This window comes from Dromiciops gliroides, chromosome 5, assembly GCF_019393635.1.
Source record: "Dromiciops gliroides isolate mDroGli1 chromosome 5, mDroGli1.pri, whole genome shotgun sequence".
NCBI classification, from domain to species: Eukaryota; Metazoa; Chordata; class Mammalia; order Microbiotheria; family Microbiotheriidae; genus Dromiciops; species Dromiciops gliroides.
In genome coordinates this window covers 275802022-275820941 of record NC_057865.1, presented here as the reverse complement: position 1 = coordinate 275820941, position 18920 = coordinate 275802022, and the positions used below count along the sequence as shown (strand labels likewise).

General features: G+C 41.9%; 1 protein-coding gene across 1 annotated transcript in view; it reads left to right on the top strand.

The window, feature by feature from the left end:
* ANKS1B (ankyrin repeat and sterile alpha motif domain containing 1B) overlaps nt 1-18920 on the top strand; it is a 1325415-nt gene that overhangs the window by 1205772 nt on the left and 100723 nt on the right. Inside the window, 2 exon segments of the mRNA XM_043965259.1 lie at nt 11829-11936; nt 15246-15425. Coding sequence (XP_043821194.1) covers nt 11829-11936; nt 15246-15425 — 288 coding nt within the window.

The following is an 18920-nucleotide window of genomic DNA, read 5'->3' as shown; positions in this document are numbered from 1 at the left end:
GTACATAAATAGGCATCTGCAAAATAAAAGCAAAGTGGTTTGGGGGATTGGGAGGGCCTGGGGAACTAGGGAACCAATAAAGGCTTCTTGTAGCTGATAGTATTTGAACTGAATCTAGAAGGAAACTGGAGCCTAGAAAAGGTTCTGCTCTGAAACTTAGAGGCTTAGAGTTCCCTGAGGTGTACATGACTTGAACCCAAGGCTTCTGGACTCCAGGGTCCATTCTTTATCTTCAATGCTATTCTGCCTCTCAGGGCAATTTTCAAAATAAGGGAAGATAAAATTTAACAAGCTGAGATGACCATCCAGCCCCCCAAAAATGGCCACAGGGAGATTTGAGTGGAAAAAAGCTCTGGATTTCTTGAGTTCATAGCTATAATCCTAAAAAGGACCTCAGAGGTCACCCTGTTCAACCCCTCATTTTGTGGTTGTTTGGTTGTTTCGGTCATTTCTGATTCTTTGTGACCCCATTTGGGGTTTTCTTGGCAAAGATACTGGAGTGATTTAGCATTTCCTTCTCTGGCTCATTTTACAGCTGAGGAAACTGAGGCAAACAGCCCAAGGTCACACAGCTAACGTCTGAGGACAGGTTTTAACTCAGGTCTTCCTGACTCCAGGCCTGGAACTCTATCCACTGAGCCACCTAGTTACCCTCATTTTACAGATGAGGAAACTGAGGCACAAGGAGGCCAAATGCCTCACCCAATGTCAAACAGGCAATGAATATCAGGGGTGTCATTTGAACCCAGAGTCTCTGACCCCTCTGAGTCTAAAGCCATTGTTCTTTTCACTTTCCAAAGGTAGAGCCTTAGAGCCTGCCACTATCCAAGAGTTTTTAACATTTTGTGTACCAAGGGCCCCTTTGGCAGTCTGGTAAAGTCTGTGGACTTCTTTTAAAAAAAAAAAAAAGCTTTTAGACGTATAAAATAAAAATGCATAGGACTACAAATGAAACCATTCAAAATCAAATAGTCGTCCAAAAAAAAAGGTGGTTTTTTTTTAAACACAGATTCCAGGTAGAAAATCCCTGATCTGTTACTAGTCTGCCTCCCTTGGGGGAAGTTGGAAACTTTTCACATTTCACTAAATTCTTGTTGAACTGAATTGAGTGAAAGGGATCATCATTAGAATGTAATCTCCTTGGGGTAGCTAGGTGGCACAGGACTGAGGAGGACCCGAGTTAAAATTCGGCTTCAGACACTTGACACTTACTAGCTGTGTGATCCTGGGCAAGTCACTTAACCCTCATTGCCCCGCAAAAAGAAAATAGAAAAAAAAAAAAAGAATATAAGCTCCTTGAGGGAAGGTGCTGTTCTCATTTTTTAGCCTTATTTCACCAGTAGCTAAGCCTGGCATTTTGGTATAAACAACGAGGTTGGAGGGGAAGAGTCTATACTTAGCTGTCTACACATTGTTTCCTCTTCCTTTCTCCATCTCCACCCCCAATAGAGTGTATACTTCTTATATGTTTGTATCCCCAGTGACTAGTGCAGAGCCTGGCACACTAGAGGTACCTGATAAATGATTACTGATTTGAATTGAATTGAATTGAATTGAATTATATTGTGCCTGAACTTCCACCGTCAGTGCTGAAGACCTTGCAAACATCATCTGATTTTCAGTTTTGCAACCAACAAGGCAGCTCTGCCCTAGAATGAGACCCACGGACTTGCGTGGGATCCACTCTCTTGCCTGGAAGGCATCCAGAGCAGGGGGTGGGGGTGTGATTCTCTCTGAATACAGAGTGGGATTCTAAAATACAGGATGGAGCTATGTTATCACCATCAAAGGGGAAAGGAAAAAAAATAGTCAGAGCAGTAGGAGGTTGTTGAGAGGGAAAGGAGGGGATGGGGGGGAGGGGACAAGCCAGGACTGGGTTTGGTGCCAACCAGCCCTGGCAAGGATGGCTTGTGTTCCTCCGCATCTGTACATGTGTCCTCCCCGGGGAATTGTCTGGCTACATGTGTCGTTCCACGTCTGTCAGCTAAATCCAAACTCTGAAATCTAACCAATGCAAAATGCAACGCTTGGGAACATTATGTGAATCTGTGATTCTCCCCGGAGGCCCCAGTCCATCTCTAGCAATAAATAGATTTCATGCAGAACACAGTGATGTGCTGTAACTACATTACTCTCCTTTGAGACTCGGGTAAACTTGCTACCTCATCCTCACCATGGCTTCATAGCATTCAGTCTAGCGTGCAAAGCTCTTTGGCAAGCAAGCCAGGGAGTGTTACGTGAAGGTCACCTGCTGCTGCCGCTGTTGCTGTTGTATTTGGGAAGCTGTGGATGGTGCCTCAGACTGGGAGCTAGGAAGAGCTAGGTTTCTGCATCTCCTCTTCTGAGAACTCTGCCCCTCACTTTCCCTGTCTGTAAAATGATAGTCATCCAGCTACATTTTGAAGGTACCTTAGCTCATTTTACAGATTGGGAAACTGAGACTCACTGAGAATTTCACAGCAACTGTCTGAGGCGGATACCTCAGTCATTACCCCCATTTTAGCACAGAAGGAGTGCTGTACTGAGAGCCAGCAAAGTCTAGCTTCAAATACTGCCTGTGACACTAGCCCTGTGAGTTGGAGAAGTCATTCCTCCTTCTCTGAACCTGTTTCCTCATCTGTTAAGTGAATGGGTTGGCCTTTATGGATTTTTGAGTCCCCTCCAGCTCTGGGTCTACATCCTCTGAAGATCTTTGTTCACATCCCTCCATTATACATCCTGGCTGTGTGATTATGGTCAAGTCCCTTCATCTGGCAGTATCCCCAGGTACCTCAGTGGCGGGACTTTCTTCATCCAGGAATTCCTTCTATCTATGAATTACCCCTATATCTATTATTATCAACTAAGACTATCAGGGATGGGGGCAGCTAAGTGGCACAGTAGATAAAGCACCAGCCCTGGATTCAGAAGGACTTGAGTTCAAATCCGACCTCAGACACTTGACACTTATTAGCTGTGTGACCTTGAGCAAGTCACAACCTTCATTGCCCCACACACACACACACACACACACACACAAAAATCAGGGAAATCTGCAATGACCAATGTATATGTATGTGTGTGTGTGTTAATCATATGGCACATGTAGCATGATGAGGGTTTAATGTGACATTTCTTTGGATTGGAGCTGCTCTGTGCCCTGTTAATATGACCTTCTCTATGTGAATTCCCCACCCCCACCCCCGGCGAAAAACACAGAAGCCTTGAAGGACACCTTCGACTTAATATTGTGCTATTGCTAATGTCTAAAAGCATTCTTAGATACACTGTCAGAGAAGGAAGGGGCTTTAGAGATCATCTCATCCAGCCCCATTCTATTCTGTGAGACCCACAGAAGGGAAGAAAGTTTCCCAGGCTCACATGATTGGAATACAACATGAGCGTCTTTGTGCCATTAAATTATGAGTGTCTAAAAACACTCAGTTTACATTTGTACTGTAATACTGTGGACCAAGGACCTCACTTGCTACTTCCTTCATTGGTAGAGATTGCAATTCATCTGGAAACACAAGGGTAGCAATGCAGAAAGAGCATTGGTTTGGAAATTGGAGGATCTGAGCTTTGATTATAGGACACTCCTGTGACCTATTCAAGACACCTGGGTTTGAATCTTGCCTTAGACATCCAACTGTTTGAAACACACACTGGGGACAGCTAGGGGGCGCAGTGGATGAAGCACCGGCCCTGGACTCAGGAGGACCTGAGTTCAAATCTGACCTCAGACACTTGACACTTACTAGCTGTGTGACCTTGGGCAAGTCACTTAACCCTCATTGCCCTGCCCCCCCCCAAAAAAGAAAGAAGAGTCCTTGAAGTCACTTTGAGCTCTAAGCTGTGACCTCAGGACCTATCCAGGCCTCCTCATCCTGTATGATTCTCATTTATGTCCTCCCTTCAAGGATCTATCCCAGAACACTGACAGCCTCCCACCTTTTTTTAACTTTTCCTACAGCAGTCAAATTTCAGTCTTACTCCATGATCGACCTATCTTTTTTTTTTCTAGACATACATTTGTTGCATAAAATCATTCTTTTTCCCCCCCTTTTTTAGGTGGGGCAATGAGGGTTAAGTGACTTGTTCAGGATCACACAGCTAGTAAGGGTCAAGTGTCTGAGGTCAGATTTGAACTCAGGTCCTCCTGAATCCAGGGCCGGTGCTTTAGCCACTGTACCACCTAGCTGCTCCCAGATAAAATCATTCTGAATTTGGATCCCTAACATCTAACACATTACCTAGTACTCAGTAAGTGCCTAATAAATGCTTGTTGATTGATTACTTATGTAGCAAGAGTAAGGCATAACTAACGGATAGTCCCAGTGCTCTGATGATGAACCAGTTTAATGTGAGTTGTGACTGGTATCCCTTGAAAGACCATCTGCATCAATGGGGCCACAGATATGTTTCAGTACAAATATGAAAGAAAAAGGGGAGAAACAATTGACATTTATTTAGTGTTTTAAATTAGTATCCCTAATATTATTATATATTAATATATAACCTAATAACTGATATATATATATATAAAGTGCTTTACATAAATAATTTCATTCGAGCCTCACAATGACCCTGTGAGTCAGGTGCTATTACAACTCCCTTTTTACAGATGAGGAAACTGAGACTCAAGGAGACTCATCCATCATCATTCATAGCTTAGCATGTCAGAAGTGAAACTTAAACTCAGATCTTCCTAGCAAGATGGAGGGCCAGTGCTTTCTTTTCTATCCCAGAGCTGCCCCTTCTTGTACTCATGTCTTTGTTGTCAGTGTCTGTCAGGCTATTTATATCCACCATGTATCCTTCTACTACCCTGCAGGTCACCTGCAGGTTTGATTCTTGGGAGACAGTGGAGTTCTATGATTCTTGGCTCTGGAGCATCACCAGGAGAATACTAATGTGAAAAGATGGCATATATTTGGTCCATGGAATTGCTTGAGTTTGATTTTTTTAAAAAGTGCTTCACAATTTCCCGAATGCAATACAGCCCCCATTCTACTTCCTATATTGTTGCAAATCCTGTTTCAGGATTCAATTCAATATCTAATGATATTAAGAAATAACTAGGGGCAGGTCCTAGCTTGCTGACTCCATCAGCGATATGTTACCCTCTAAGAAATCTGTGGATTTCAAGAGCATTGCTACCTTAGGTAGGCTTGCCTATGAATGTCATTTGATCTATAGCCTGGCACAGAAAGGTGCTGAAGGGACAGCAAGGGTGTGAAGGGAAGCCCTGGAATGGAAGGGGAAAAAAGAAAATCCTGAGCTTCAATCTTGCTAGGAATGCCTGATCTATCATAGAATTTAAGGGCCCAGAGGACCCTAGAAATGTCTAGTCCAATCCCCTCATTTTATAGATGATGGGAAGCCCGAAGAGAGCAATAAAGGTATTTTCCATAGTTCACACAGAACCAAATAAATCTGAAACCCAAACCTTTGGACTCCAAATCCTGTATTCTTTGCCTACTCTGTCTTGGTATTTTTTTTCTCTTCTTCCTACTTGGAGTTTTTCTCTGCCTTACCTTATTCTAACTGGGTTTATCTCTTCTGCAGACTTGGGAGTTTGGAAGGCAGACTTGTGCCTATTCTGGAACTATCTCTAAACTAGGGACTGTTGCTGTGGGCTTCTGTTATTTAATCTACATTTGGATTTCAATCAAATTAACTTGAGCAAGAATTAATTAAGCCCCCACCATGTGTACTGGGCCAGGTATTAGAGATTTAAAGGCAAAAGTGAAGAATTCCCTACCCTCCAGGAGGGAAATTCTACTGGGAAAATAATATGTACACAGAAAATTGAATGCCAAATGTCTTCAAAGTAAATATAAAGTAATTGGTGTATGGAGTGCCCCTATTACTATTATTAGCTAAGGAAATTAGAGGGTAATGATGGTAATGGTGGGTTATGGGGCACTTTTTGAAATGTGGGAGACAACTGAAGGGATCAAGAAATCCTTCTTGGAGGGGATGGTAGTTGAGCTGAGTCTTTATTGGATTTAGAATTCTAACAGGCAGAGGTGAAAAGTGAGAGCATCCCAAGCCTGATGGATTGTTGTTCAGTCATTTTTCAGTCATATCCAATCATTATAATCTCATCTGGGGTTTTCTTGGCAAAGATACTAGAGTGGTTTGCCATTACATTCTCCTGTTCATTTCACAGATGAAGAAACTGAGGCAAACAGGGTTAAGTGACTTGTTCAGAGTCACACAGCTAGTTAAGTACCATAGGCTTCTGGATTTGAACTCAGGTCTTCCTTACTCTGGGTCCAACCTTCTGTCCCCTCTGCCACCTAGCTGCTTAGCTGATGGAAAGCCGATGCAAAATACTCGTACAGAGACCAGAGAAAAATTACCATATACAGAGTACAGTGTTTGTGAATAGATCTGCTCAGTACTCTTAAATTTTGCATATTTGACTAACCTAAGAGACATCTTGGTGAAGCATCCTACCTCTGTGCCATTCTAGCTGTGTGAACCTGAGCAAGTCCTTCCTTTCTCTCATAGTTATTATGAGTAAGAATTGTTTAATTCTCTAGCACCTAGGACAGTACCTGCTACATGGTAGGCAGGTGAGCAAGAATCATTTCATTCTCCAGCACCTAGGACGATGGTGCATGTTAAGTAGTTGCTTAATAAATACTTATTGAGATACCCACATTTATTCATCACCTACATATGCCAAGCACTATAGATTTGGGGGGGATAGGACCTATGATTTTATTGGTGTACTAATCTTCCAGTGGTATAGAAAATATTCATATTTTTCTATACCGATGCAAATCATACACCTTTTCTGTGGAGAATTGGAGAAATGCCTAAGGCCTGGGGAGGTTGAATAATTAAGCCATCATCTTGCAACCAAGAGGCATAAAAACCAGAATGTGATTCAAGGTTCCTGACTCTCAAACCTGCTTTCTGTCCACTCTCCTAAGCTGCCTTTTGTGCTAGATGCTCAGGATACAAATACAAAAAAGAGAAACCCTCTACCCTAAAAAAGTTTGGTTTGAGAGGACAAAATTACCATTTATCAAATAGTACAAGGAAGCTAGAATGTGTGATGGGATAGGTGCTGGACTTGGTGTCAGGAAAAAAAACAACAACACCTGAGTTCAAATGATACCTCAGATACTTAATAGCTATGTGACCCTGGACAAGGGATTTAACCTCTCCATGTCCCAGACTATTCTCTAAGATAAGAAGTGATTAAATGGGGGACAGCTATGTGGCGCAGTGCAGGGGCAGCTAGGCAGCACAGTGGATAGGGCACTGGCCCTGGAGTCAGGAGGACCTGAGTTCAAATTCGGCCTCAGATACTTGACATTTACTGTGTGACCTTGAGCAAGTCACTTAACCCTCATTGCCCAACCAAAAAAACTAACAAAAAAGAAGTGATTAAATATATAATTGATATCATATTATTTGCCTTCTCAATGGATGGGGGAGGAGTGTGAGGAAGGGAGAAAATTTAGAACTCAAAATTTTAAAAAATTAATGTGGAAAAATAAATTAAAATGTAAAAAATTAGATGAGAAATCAGTCTACATCAGCAGAGGGAGTCACTATATTAGAAGCTCTCTCAGCCTCAGTTTCCTCATCTATAAAATGGAAATAAGAGTAGCACCTACTTCCCAAGGTTGTCATGAGGATCAAATGTGTTAATGTATGTAGAGTGCTTTGCAAATCTTAAGGCACTATATAAATATTACTTATTATTATTCTTCAAATTTCACCTCTGACACTAGCTGTGTGGCTATAGCCAAATTTTATAAACTTTCTGGGCCTCAAGAAACTCTTAAAGAGTTTAAGACTGTAAGTTGTTGGGGCAGCTAGGTGGCGCAGTGGATAGAGCACTGGCCCTGGAGTCAGGAGTACCTGAGTTCAAATCCAGCCTCAGACACTTAACACTTACTAGCTGTGTGACCCTGGGCAAGTCACTTAACCCCTATTGCCTCACTAAAACAACAACAACAACAACAACAACAACAAAAAGACTGTAAGTTGTTTACACATCAACAGAATCACAGGAACTTTATGGATTCTCAAGTGATAGTGCGTGCTTAAATTTTAAGGTACTACTTGGGATTTGTTGAGATTGTGCTTAATGAAGACTGGCATTTGACTGAACAGCTAAATAGCTCAGTGGATAGAGTGCTGGGCCTGGAATCAGTAAGACCTGAGTACAAATCCAGCCTCAGACACTAGCCGTGCGACTCTGGGAATCACTTAACCTCTGTTTGCCTTAATCCACTGGAGAAGGAAGTAGCAAACTAACTACTCCAGCATCTTTGCCAAGAAAACCCCATGGATGGTATTGGTATACCATAGTCCTCTGGGTGAAAAAAAGTCAGACACAATTGAGTGACTGAACAACAAATTTGACTGAGACCAAGAATGAAGAGAGTACAATCAGAAGGTCCTGAGCACAACCCTGTCCTTTCCTTCTGTTAGCACCTACCTCAGCCCCCAGGCACTTTGTTATTTCTCTTTTACTGCCTTCAAAGCTGAGAATACTGGATGTATTTAGACCAAGTTCTTTTCATTCTGACAGATTTGCTGGGATTACCCACATTGCCTTTATACACGTTTTGGGTCTTAGCTACACGAGTGACAAGTGGGTGAATTCTGGAACTGCTGCAGCATCTTCTGTGAAGTAGAGATATTTATAGAGAATAGGAACATTTTATCCAGTGTTCCTGACCTATCATTTTTTCAGCATCAATTCTAAAACCATGACCACAGAGCTGGACTTGCCAACCTGTGGGTTTAAGACATGGAAAAGTCTCTCCATTCACTGTCTGTTCTCTAAGGAGGGTCATAGCTACCATTGGTGGGTGTTCATCGGTGTGAGTTGCTGAATAGCCCATAATCCCTTAAATAGGTGCTAGAATTAAACTAATAAACCTCAGGGGGTGGAAATAGACCTTATTCCTACTATGAAGTATCTTAATTGTCACTGTGAGGACAGAGACATTTCTCAAGATTAGCTAGATTTGTTTTTTCCTAAGCCTTCCAGTTTGTTTTCATTCTGGTGAACTGGGTTTCTTTGGGAGAATGGACCAGGTTGTCTCTGAGAGCATCTTTCTGTGATCACAAACTAACTACCCCCTGCTCCTCTTTTCTAAAACTGGATTCACTTGAGAAAAGTTTAATAAAAGTTAACAATTCCTTCTGGTTTTTAAAAAAATAAACATGTTTGTTCCATTTTATACAGCTAGATTTTCACATCAGCATTTCTTTAAAGGTTTAGTTTATGTTAGGTTATCAGTACGTCAATGTAGGTACCCTAGTTCAGATGTGAGCCCAAATATTAGTCAGTCAGTTAATAAGCATTTTTAATAAGCAACAACAAAAATGACATAGTCCCTGCACTCAAGGAGCTTACATTCAATACCAGGAGCCAACATGTGATAGATAGACAGACAGACAGACAGATTAAAGCTCTTTGCAAGCTGTAAAGCACTTTTTAAATGATTAGTAAACAAGATTATTAATGTCTCTTTGGGCTAGGCTATTTATCATGTTCTGAATCTATTTAACTATACTTTGGTCTAGTGTATCTCTCTTTCCCACAATAATGATGTGAAAGAGACTTTGTTCTGGCCAGATCTAATTAAACTTTATCCAACAGCATTACCCTGATGTACCAGCCTGGATGGTTCTTGTTAAATAATTTCAGTCATGTACGACTCTTCATGACCCCATTTTGGGGTTTTCTTGGCAGAGATCCTGGAGTAGTTTGCCATTTCCTTCTCCAGCTCATTTTACAAAACTGAGGCAAACAGGGTTAAGTGACTTGCCCAGGGTCACACAGCTAGTGTCTGAGGCCAGGTTTGAACTCATGAAGATGATTCTTCCTGATTCCAAGCTCAGTGCTCTATCCTCTGCACCACCTAGCTGCCCACTACCAGTCTAGTAACCCTATCAAAAAAGGGAAATTACATTAGTTGGGTAATGACTTGTTCTTGATCAAGCTGTGCTAATTGTTCATAGTCACTTATTTCTCACTGTTCACTTACCAATCCTTTAATTTCATGTATTCTAGAGTTTTACTAGAAGTTGAAGGTCGAGTTCACTGGCCTATAGTTTGCATCCTCTACTCTCTTCCTTTGTGGAAAATCAGGACATTTTCCTTCCTGCAACACCTCTCCCATTCTTCCTAGTCTTTTCAGAGATCACTGATGGTAGTTCAGTTATCATATTTGTCAGTTCTCCCACTACTCTGGGCATAGTAAAGGGAAAGGGAAGGGAACAGAACAAGGATTTACGAGGTGCTTCCTTGGAGCCAGGCAATGTGCTAAGCACTTTGCAATAGGTAGTGTGAGCTGATTCCTTTGATCTCATCAAAGGCTTCTGGGTCTTCTCTTTCTCCATTGCAAGGGTTAGGGGGATGGCACCCTCCCCCCACCATGAGCTGAAAAATCCACATCTGAATTTTTATGGTATTAAAAGGTAAAACGTGTTGATATTATAGAATACTATACATCTATTTTATGTACTTCTCAGTTTCTAAACAATTTCTGTGTTGTTTGCTGGCCTCTGCGTGTTGTCTGTGACTTCCTCAAAACTCCCCAAAATTCCCATTTAATTTCTTATGCTGACCTGCGATATATAAAAACCTCAGTGGGGAAAGTCACGATGTGGAAGGGATAACTGTACCAATCTAAGATTTCAAGTCTTTTGGGGGGAAAAAGCCAGTTTTGCTTTGTTGTTTTCAGTCAAAAGTCTTATACTTTATAAAAGATAAACCAGAAATGGAGATGGGGTGGGGAAAGTCTATCTCTAACCTTTAAGACTTACATCTAGAATTTTAACCATACCATTCCATAACCCATCCCTTAGTCATGCTGCTAAAAACAAAACAGAGGGTGAGGTGAAAGCAGGTTTAACCCAGTGAGTACAGACTCAAGGTCACTGAATGCTAGGTCTGGAATTGGGAGGGACCTCAGAAATCATTCATCCACACCCCCCCCCCCTTATTTTCCAGGGAGGTAAGGTGAATTGTCACACATGGATCAAGTGGCAGAGCCTAGTTTCAAACCCAGGTCCTGTCTCCAGGTCCAACATTCATTCCATTATACCATGCTATCCCCCAAGTTTGCAATACCCATGTATTAAAAAAATTTTTTTTTAATTTCCTTTATCTTCACTGGTACCTTTTCTCTCTCACCTCATTCTTCTCGCTGATATTTCACCAAGTCCAGACCTCTTGAGTTTATTCTTTTTTGGTCTTTCTTTTTTGCGTTTTTTGTTTGTTTGCACGCGCGCGCGCATGTGCGTGTGTGTGTGTGTGTGTGTGTGTGTGTGTGTGTGTGGTGAGGCAATTGGGGTTAAGTGACTTGCCCAGGGTCACACAGCTAGTAAGTGTCAAGTGTCTGAGGCTGGATTTAAAGTCAGGTCCTCCTGACTCCAGGGCCAGTGCTCTATCCACTGAGACTCCTAGCTCCCCCTGGTCTTTCTGCATTAACTTCTCTGGACCTCTATGGCCAGCTTCACAACCCAGCTTTCCAGTGGGTTTTTTTTTTCCTTCCCAATCCTTAACATTGATATTCCTACTCTCTTCCACTTTCACTCCTCTCCTCTCCTCCTCCTCCTTTCTCTTCTCTCTCCTCTTTATCATTCTTTCTTGTCTCTGCTCTTATCTTCTGTCTTTTCCTCCCCTCTCTTCTCATTTCCTGTTCTCACCTCTCTATCTCCTCTTCTCTCAATTTTCTTCCTGGTAGTTAGTTGCACAGAAATCCTTGGGTTTTGTTTTGAAAGGAGGGGGAAAGGGGTTTTCCCTTAACACTTTCATTTGCTCAGACAAAATTTTTTGACCTAAGTATATATTGTTTCAGGTTTTAAAAATCAATTTGATTGGCCACAGAAAGCGTATTTTGGCATCCCTGGGAGACAGGCTACACGAGGATCCTCCACAGAAACCCCCTCGCTCCATCACCCTCAGGGTAAGTTGCCTGAATGTGACTTTCTTTCTCATAGTTATACTTAACAAATATGGGGGCTTGCCAACTGCCTGAAGCTGCAGCTCGGGAGACTTGGACGATTTCTTACCCATTTACATCCTCTGCATTTCAGATTGAGGGGAAGGGGAAATCCACTCTATTTATCTTTACAATTTTGTGTTGTTATTTTTAAGGCATTTGCTGTGGCCAAAACAGCACATGAATCTTTTATGTCCAGATGTGTAGTTCAGTGGAATTCATTCCAACAAACCCCTGCTTTTACAGCTCCCTCTGTCACCATCTTTGCCAACGGATGGGAATTCATTTTCTTTTTTTAATCGAAAATCTCTGATCCACAGGAAAAACAAATTAATTGAGGGCCATAGCAAAGAAAAAAGTATCTTATAATAACTTTAGATCTATGATTCTTACTTTAGAACAGAATATAAAGCTTTCTACTTGCCTGCTTTTAAAAATGAAAAGAAAATGGTAATAACTTTTAAAGGAATGAAAATGATGCTCAGGTTTCATACTGAAACAAGATTAGAGCCAAGAAAAGGTAACAGAGGGAAAGGGATGATGAGAGAGAGGGAGGAAGAGAGAGAGACAGAGAGAAAAGGAAGAGAGGAGAGGGGGGAAGGGAGAGACAGAGAAGAGGAGAGAGGAGGAAGGGAGAAAGAGAGAAGAGCAAGAGAGAGGGAGGGAGGGAAGGAGAGAGGAGAGAAGGAAGGAGCAGAGAGAGAGAAAGAGAAGGATAGAAAAAGAATGAGCGAAGGGGGAAGTAGACTGACAGAAGGGGAGAAATAGACTGAGAATTGAGAAAGGGGTAAGAGACTAGAAGGGGGTGATAAAGTAAGTTAGGAAGTGGTATAGAAAATATCAACTATAGAGAGGGAAGGTTATTGAAGAACAGAGGTAAGAAGAGAGCCAAAAGTAGGGGGAGAAACCGAAGTCACCTGCCCACCCCACATTAACTTCCTATAGCTACCACTCCCCACATCTCTAAGTCATCTCAAAGGGCCACACCACAACCTGCCAACAGCCATCACCTCCTTCTCAGTCCACCAAGCCCCTGGCCTCCTAGAGTCCCAGGGCAGTCATAGGATCCATCTCATGGCCATCAGTTCAGGTTCCACTCCATTTTAACAACAGAACAATTCACTTCTCCATCTTGAAGGACTGACTCAAAGTGGGTCTGTAAATCAAGAACACCAAGCTAATCCAGGACATTAAATCCTGACTCTTCCATTTACTACCTATATTACCTTAGGCAAGTCATTTTACTGCCTTAGTTTCCCCATCTTTAAAAGGAAGGAGTTGGACCTCTGAGCTCTCTTCCAGATCAATATCTATGATCCTAGAAGCAAGACCTAACTCTTACTGAGGAAATTCAAGGGTCTACACAATAGAAATCAGGTCATTTTCTTAGCTGGGAGTAATAATGGCCCACAGACCCTTCTTCCCTCCATCGACCAACATATAAGTTTTCAAAAATTCATCCCAAACTAGGGAATTGGGGATCCTCCTACCCTGGCCTTACTCCCTCTCCTTTTTCATTCATGACTCTCTTTATCCTGCATAACTTTGTCTATTTGGCCTCTGAATCAGTGGTATAAACAAATGACAAAATGCAAAAGAACCTTTGCAAAACCCTGGGCCATCTGCAGGATGTAAACGAGATCGCCCCACAAATGAGATTTCTGGCATGACATGATTAGCTCAAGGATATTTCATAGAGAAAGCTGAGAATTGGGCTCTAGAAGAAATAGAAAAAGAGAAGATGCAGAAATTAGACAATGAAGGTATGAGCAGATTAGAGAATGATGGGAAATGGAACAAGGCTTCTTTGGGGGTTGGAAAGAAGACTTTAGAGATGTTTAGGGAGTGGTGGTCAGAAACTTAGGAGAGCCATTTTCCTCCTTCAAAGGTACCCCTCAAAATAGATCAGGGAAAACTCTGGGGGTAGAAAGCTTCTTCCTTTTCCTTTAAGCAAAGGGAAGTACGTGGAGGAGGAAAAAGAAGTTAGCAGCTCGAACAGTGAGACCAGAGAGGCAAAGCTTACTGAAGCTTACTGGAAAAGAGAATTGGCTCTGTGGTCAGAGGGCCTTGGGTTCAAATGCTGCCTCTGATACTACCTATGTGATTTTGAGCAAGCCACTTAATCTCCCTGGGCCTCAGTTTCCTTAAGTGTAAAATAAGTGGGTTAGACTACATGGCCTCTGAGATTCATTCTAGATTAATAATTCTAATCCTGGTCATTTTGTTCTGCTAACTCCCTTTTTTTCCTTTTCCAGTCTTCTCCTTCTAACTACCCACCATCCCCTCACCCCACCCCCACCCCACCGTGAGCAATTAATAGGAATAGATTTTTGAAAAATAATAATGATGACTAAAATATGTGCAATTGCTTAACCCCCTCAAAGGCTCCATGGTCCACTGGGGAACATCTCCCAAGTTTCCTCCTCTCTAGAAATACTAGAACCCAGTTCTCAGGAGTGCCTTGAGTGACACTGTAGTCTAGTGGACAAAGAACCAGCCTTGATGGCTCACCTCTGCCACACACTGGCTGTGTAATCCTAGGCAATTCATCCAAACACTCAGTGCTCTAGACAATTCTCTAATTGGAGAGAAGGTGCTGACCTACATTGGTACAGGGAATTCCCTCAACCAAAGAAACCACCAGTCTAATCCTTCACCCTATCCTTACCTCACTTTGGACCAATTTCCATCATATTCAAGGTCATTTTCCCTCCAGAAAGGAAAAAAAAAAAAAACAATTTCCCCATCTGTCCCATTGTTCACCGTTCCATGGTCCTTGTAACACTGTCTATGCTGTGTTCCGTGCTGTTCCATGTCACCAGCCCACTACCTGAAGGTAGATCACCATCCATTGTACTCTACTTGGCAGTGTCATCGTCCCATATTCATGGGCACGAACCAGTTTGTGAGGCTCTGGCTCCATTATGCATAGGCACAGACTCCTCATGTTTTCACTGAAGTGATCGACTCAAGGAAGTGGTGCCTCATGGACATGTGCATAGCTGAGCTCACCAGTGCTGGTGTCACAAACTGGAAGCCCAATTCTTTACCCTCAAATAACTTGGTTAAAATACTTAGAGGAAAAAAAGCACTGAATATATCATACCATTCATTAGTGGAATGGGAGAATGCCATCTGACTCCTTGGCATTGTCCACCCACTTACCCCCCAAAGCATCCCCAATGCTTTTTGTTTTGTCGGTCGTTCAAAGTTTTGAAACCAACGAATACCCACTAGAATATGGTATTTATTTCATGATGTATTTCCATTCAGGAACCCAGTGGTAATCACAGCCCTCCTCAGTTGTCTCCATCACTTAGCCAAAGTACTTACACCACTGGGGGCTCCCTAGACGTTCCACACATTATCATGCAGGGTGATGCAAGGAGAAGAAGAAATGAAAACTACTTTGATGATATTCCCCGATCGAAACTGGAGAGACAGATGGCCCAGGTAAGGTGGAAAAAAGCATATCTTTTAGCTCTTGTACCTATCATCAGAATCAAGTAATGCCTTCATTGTAACTCATGCCTTTGGCTTCCTAGTGACTCTTCCCTGGGGGTCTTACCTTGGGCTCTATTTATTCACCACATGTCCCATTTCCAGCCTTCCCCAACCAGAATAGAATCCAGCTGCTGGAACTCTCCTTATCAAATATGTATCTTTGCTCTCTCTTCTTACTGAAGAAACTGAATTAAATCTCAACAAATATTTTCCTACCAAAAGAAGTAATTCAGTGAACAAACCAAAGGGTAACAAAGGTAGAAGATTAAAACCAGGATTGGATGGTGTAAAGAGGTTTGATAACTAAAATTTGAAAGACTAGAATAGAAGGGAGGATTGTGACTTAAGGGAAATGATTCTAATTCTCTCCTGATTGTATATATTTTTTTAGGATTAGAATATAGTATGTAAAAAATTAGCCATATGGTTTAATGGTACAACAGTATATTTAATTATACCATGGGATATATAATGATAACTATATCATATATAGGACATAGAAGAGAGCTGGCTTGGGGGGGGAGTGTTGAAATGCAGCTTCTGTCACACTGCCATGTGACCAACCTTTCAGTGGCCTCGGAAAACTCTCAAAAACTGTATTGCAGAGTAACCGATATTGATCTATGTTGGTAGAAAGAATTTCCTTACTGGGAGTTCTCTACATGGAAGAAATCATGGACTCAGCCACCTATCTCCTGCCCCCCCCCAATGATTAATAGATAGATAGATAGATAATAGCTAGATGGATGCATAGATGTGAATGTGTATATATTTACATATATAACATTTATATTTATATAAAGGGAGAATGCTAGAGATGGGGTGAGGGGACAAAAGGGGACAGACAGTCTCCTCCCTGCAGTGTTCTCCCCCATGACATCATCTCCCCCCAGGAAGAAAAAAACAGGTTATACTACTGTCTATACAAGGTGTCTGGAAAATCTTAGTTCAATTTTAAGATATTAAAGCTTAAAACTGCATCCAGACATTTGGGGCACCTTGTATCATCATACTATGTTATATTTAATATTTTATGGCATTTAATTTTTATAGTTTATGTAATTATACCATAGCATATATAATATTTAAATTAAATCTCATAAATGTTTTCCTACAAGAAGAATTAATGCTGTGAACAAATCAATAGGTAATAGGTGTGGAAAAAAATAAAACTGGCTTCGGCTGTTAGAATTTTATAAAATCAAAGTATAGAGAGATTGTTATATGGTGTATAGAGAGCCAGCCTAGAATCAGGAAAGCATGGGTTCAAGTTCTGCCTAAGGCATAGACTGGCTGTGAGACCACGCACAAGTCTCTCAACTTCTCAGTGCCCTCAACCAACTCCCTAAGATTATAAATTAAATCCAAACTAAAAAAGCATTTATTAAGTGCCTACTATGTGCCAGGCACTGTGCTAAGTGCTGAGTACTTCTTGTTATTGGGTGATGTCCCACTTTTCATGACCCCATTTGGTGTTTTCTTGGCAAAGATCCTGGAGTGGTTTGCCATTTCCTTTACCAGCTCATTTGGCAGGTGAGGAATTGAGGCAAACAGGGTTAAGTGACTTGCCCAGGGTCACACAGCTATTAAGTGTCTATGGACAGATTTGAACTCCAGAAGGGGAGTCTTCCTGACTCCAGGCCTGGTACTCTATCCGCTGTGCCACCTACCTTCCCTCTAGTGCTGGGGATACAGTTAATAGAAAGACAATCTCTGCGCTCAAGGAGCTTATGCTCTAATGGGGTTAGATAACACACAAAAAGGAGGCAGGAAAGGAATAGTTTTCTGTTCTTTACTCTCAGCTCTGTTGCATCTCAGTTCTAGGAGTTGAAGCCAGGCAGAAAAGCAGATGTAAAGTGGTGGAACTGAATCCAGTTTCTGCTCTCCATAAAGGAAGGCAATGGAGGAGTTTGGTATCCTGCCCTCCAGAAAATGATAAGCTTATCCTGGCGCGGGGGGGGGGGGGGGGGGGGGGGGGTGTACATCTTGTTCCTTGGAGGTGAAACCAGGCAGAGCAGCAGTCCAAAGCAGTGGAGAGAGTATCTACACTAGGAATTTGCTATACTAATGAAATGAGAGATCAAGACCCACCCCCAAATACACACACACACACACACACACCCCACACGACTGGTCGCATTTGAAAAAAATAGCATTGCTGGAGACATGTCATTGAGTGGCTGCCATTGCAAATCTGTACTATCTCTAATCTTTTCCATGTTTCCGGTCTGGTTGGAGAGATCTTTATAGATTCTCTGTTTGCAGTGTCTGTAGTCAATATTCAGCATAGGTAGGTAGGTAGTCACAGAGTGATTAGTAATTAAGTGCCCCCTCCAGTTACTTTCGACTGATGGTCAGAGAAGCAGCCAGAGACACAGAGAAAGATGAATTTGTTGAAAACTCCCCATTGTAGAGTGAGATCTTTTTTTGTCCTTGCCCTGAGGTCAGATTGATGAACCCAAAGGCTTTCTTCTTCCTGCTAGCCACACCTGAGATGAGAAAGTCCGGGCGGAGACTGGACCATAAGATTTGCTTGCAACCTTTTTTTTTTTTTTAAAGTGGGGGAGAGGGGAGGAGCTCTTAACTGTGCAGGGAGATATCTTTTTTTTTAATCTAAAGTAAATATGCCATGCTCTCTCTCAAAACTGTAAGGTATGAAGGGACTAGATTGGGCACACTTCAGGAAACGTTGCAGGCACAACGCTTTCTAGACAACGAAAACCCTGGAGGAAGAAGGCTTGGGTGACCCTGTCTCCATTTGGCTCTTTTCAGCCGTGAATTGTTCTCTGTTGTTTACCAGGGACAAGGTCAAACATTGCATTATTGTCTTTCTTGCTTTTGTTTTTAAATGACTGTAGATGGGAGATGAAGCCGAGTTGAAACATTTTTTGCTTCTCTTGAATGATTTTTAAATTCCTACTGTAATTGTTTGGATTGGAGACACTTGAAGGTATATTCAGAGCTGGAACTAGGGGTGGGCAAGGGAGGTAGCTGCCCAGGACATGATCCAGTGGTATGGGGCATAACAAAGAATAGTCTTAAATATTGCTTTTTTCTTAAATGTACACATTTTAAGGCCAGAAAAATGTAATCATCTTTGCTTTTTTGTGATAAGGTTTTTATGAGTTAAAACTGAAGCTCAAAGCCTTCTGGGAGCAACAACGGGGGAAGGGGCGGCATGGAGTAGTGTACCTAATTTTTAAACCTTGCCTTTGGCACTCAAATGCCCTGTCCCAGATCTGAGTGCACTGACTTGTACTTTATTCTCCTAGGCATTTAGCATATGTTTTCCTCTCTTAATATTTGTGGATGACATCTGTTTTAATTTCCCTAATAAGAGCATTTTTCCCCCCAGAATGGACTATAGTTTGAAAACGTCCCACAAGAATGGGATTCATAGAAATAAATTCAAACTAGGTCTTCTGGGACTGGTTTCCTCTCTTT